This window comes from Rhamphochromis longiceps, unplaced genomic scaffold (genome assembly GCF_057381845.1).
Source record: "Rhamphochromis longiceps isolate RC_006_pf unplaced genomic scaffold, R_longiceps_female_GT1.1 unmapped_scaffold_5, whole genome shotgun sequence".
Lineage (NCBI taxonomy): Eukaryota > Metazoa > Chordata > Actinopteri > Cichliformes > Cichlidae > Rhamphochromis > Rhamphochromis longiceps.
The window spans coordinates 973,563-975,454 of NW_028187225.1; the positions used below are offsets into that span (position 1 = coordinate 973,563).

At 44.4% G+C, this 1,892-nt stretch overlaps 1 protein-coding gene across 1 annotated transcript; it reads left to right on the forward strand.

The window, feature by feature from the left end:
* Positions 1–302: 302 nt before the first annotated feature.
* On the forward strand, positions 303–1,340 carry LOC146640575 (E3 SUMO-protein ligase ZBED1-like). Its single transcript, XM_085400091.1, has one exon. The coding sequence runs from the start codon at positions 526–528 to the stop codon at positions 1,093–1,095; it is 570 nt and encodes a 189-aa protein (XP_085256217.1). The 5' UTR covers positions 303–525; the 3' UTR covers positions 1,096–1,340.
* Positions 1,341–1,892: the final 552 nt, after the last annotated feature.

A 1,892-nucleotide genomic window follows, 5' to 3' on the forward strand; every position in this document is an offset into this window, starting at 1 on the left:
AGCACAGCCCAGCAAACACAGCAGAGCTGAACGCAGAGCAGGTGTCACTGGGGCGCAAGCAGGAGCCGTTGGCCCAGGACGTGCCTACGCGCTGGAACTCCACGCTGGAGATGGTGAAGCGCTTGATCCGCAACCAAACTGCAGTAACTGCGACTCTGGATAAACAAAAGCATAAACTTGTCCTCCTGACGCCTCCAGAGTGGGATAAACTCCAGAGACTGGAGACACTTCTAGAGCCCTGCAGGTGAGCCTGTCATTGTGACCATAATTGTAGGTTTAGATTAAATGTATCAAACATACATCTTAAATCAGTTTTGTTATTATGAAAATGTCTTATTTAAAAAATAAATGAAATCAAATATTTTATTAATATTACCTAGTATTAAAAAGCTTTTTTAAATTTGCTGTCTTATCTGTGTGTGTGTGTGTGTATTCCACTGCAGATATGTGACTGAACTGCTGGGAGGAGAGGCCTACGTCTCCTGCTCTGTAGTTCTACCAGCCTTCTGCCACCTGCGCCGTGTCATGGAAGTAACTGATGAGGACCCTGCATATGTGGTGAGGTTTAAAGAGAAGTTTAAGGAAGACCTTGCTTCCCGCCAGGAACATACCAACTATGCATGGCTCCAGATCGCAACTGCACTGGACCCACGTTTTAAAGACCTACGCAGTGTGCCCAAGACTGACAGAGAAGCAGTGTGGATCACACTGGCAGGCATGCTGCATGAAGACTCTCCTAGAAGATCACACACTGCAGAAGAAGGTCCAGCCAAGAAGAGGCTGAGCCTGCTGCAGATGGACTCTGACTCTGAGTCAGAGGAGGAGGTACAGCAGGACAGAGCCATACAGCGCTACAGAGCAGAGCCCTGCACTGCCTTAGAGGACTGTCCCTTACAGTGGTGGGCAGCTCATGCAGGAGCCCACAGCCAGCTGGCCCGCCTTGCTCGCAGATACCTGGCCACTCCTGCCTCCACAGTGCCCTGTGAGAGGCTGTTCTCTGTAGCAGGGCACATTGTGAACAAGAAGAGGTCTGCTCTGCACTCAGAGAACGTGGACAAGTTGGTTTGTCTCAGCAACTGGCTGAAGGATGAGTAGACCAGAGGACCGTGTGTTTAGAGCTTGTTCTATGGTTGAATGTGATTTAAACAATACTTTTCACTGTTGTTCATATTCTTTTGCACTAATCTACCTTACCCAAAAGGATGATTGGAGATTTTTTCTATTTTGCCTGTTGAATTAGGCCTATGTTCTGTGAACTTGAAGATGTATATGGATAAAACAATGTGCTAGATTTAAACGGGTGGAAAACATTCAGTAAAAATCCCTCACAATTATTTGAAGCCCTGTTCTGCTTGTACTGCTTGTACTCACAATTAATAATAAATAAAACAAACAAGTGTGTTTAAAAACCACTATCTGTCCCGATTTTTACACATATATACATATATTTCGAGTTGCAATTAATCAATTTTTAGGCTGTGATTAATTCGCTTCCAGCACAACACCCAGCCTACGTCAGACCACGCTGAGTGAACGCAGGCCACTCAGCGTGGTCTTAGCATTAAATAACACTAACAAGTGTGTAAAAATCCGCTATCTGTCCGTATGTTTGCACACATTTTGGTCATATTTCGAGTTGCGATTAATCATGATTAATTAATTTTTAGGCTGTGATTAATCTGATTAAAAATTTTAATCATTTGACAGCCCTAGTAAATAGCTGTTACTAACCCTTGAGTATAATTACTGCTGTAAATACTGCTGACTAGTAGTCTAGAGCACAGGTGTCGAACTCCAGGCCTGGAGGGCCGGTGTCCTGCAGGTTTTAGATGTGTCCTTGATCCAACACAGCTGATTTAAATGGATAAATGACCTCCTCAACATGTCTTGAA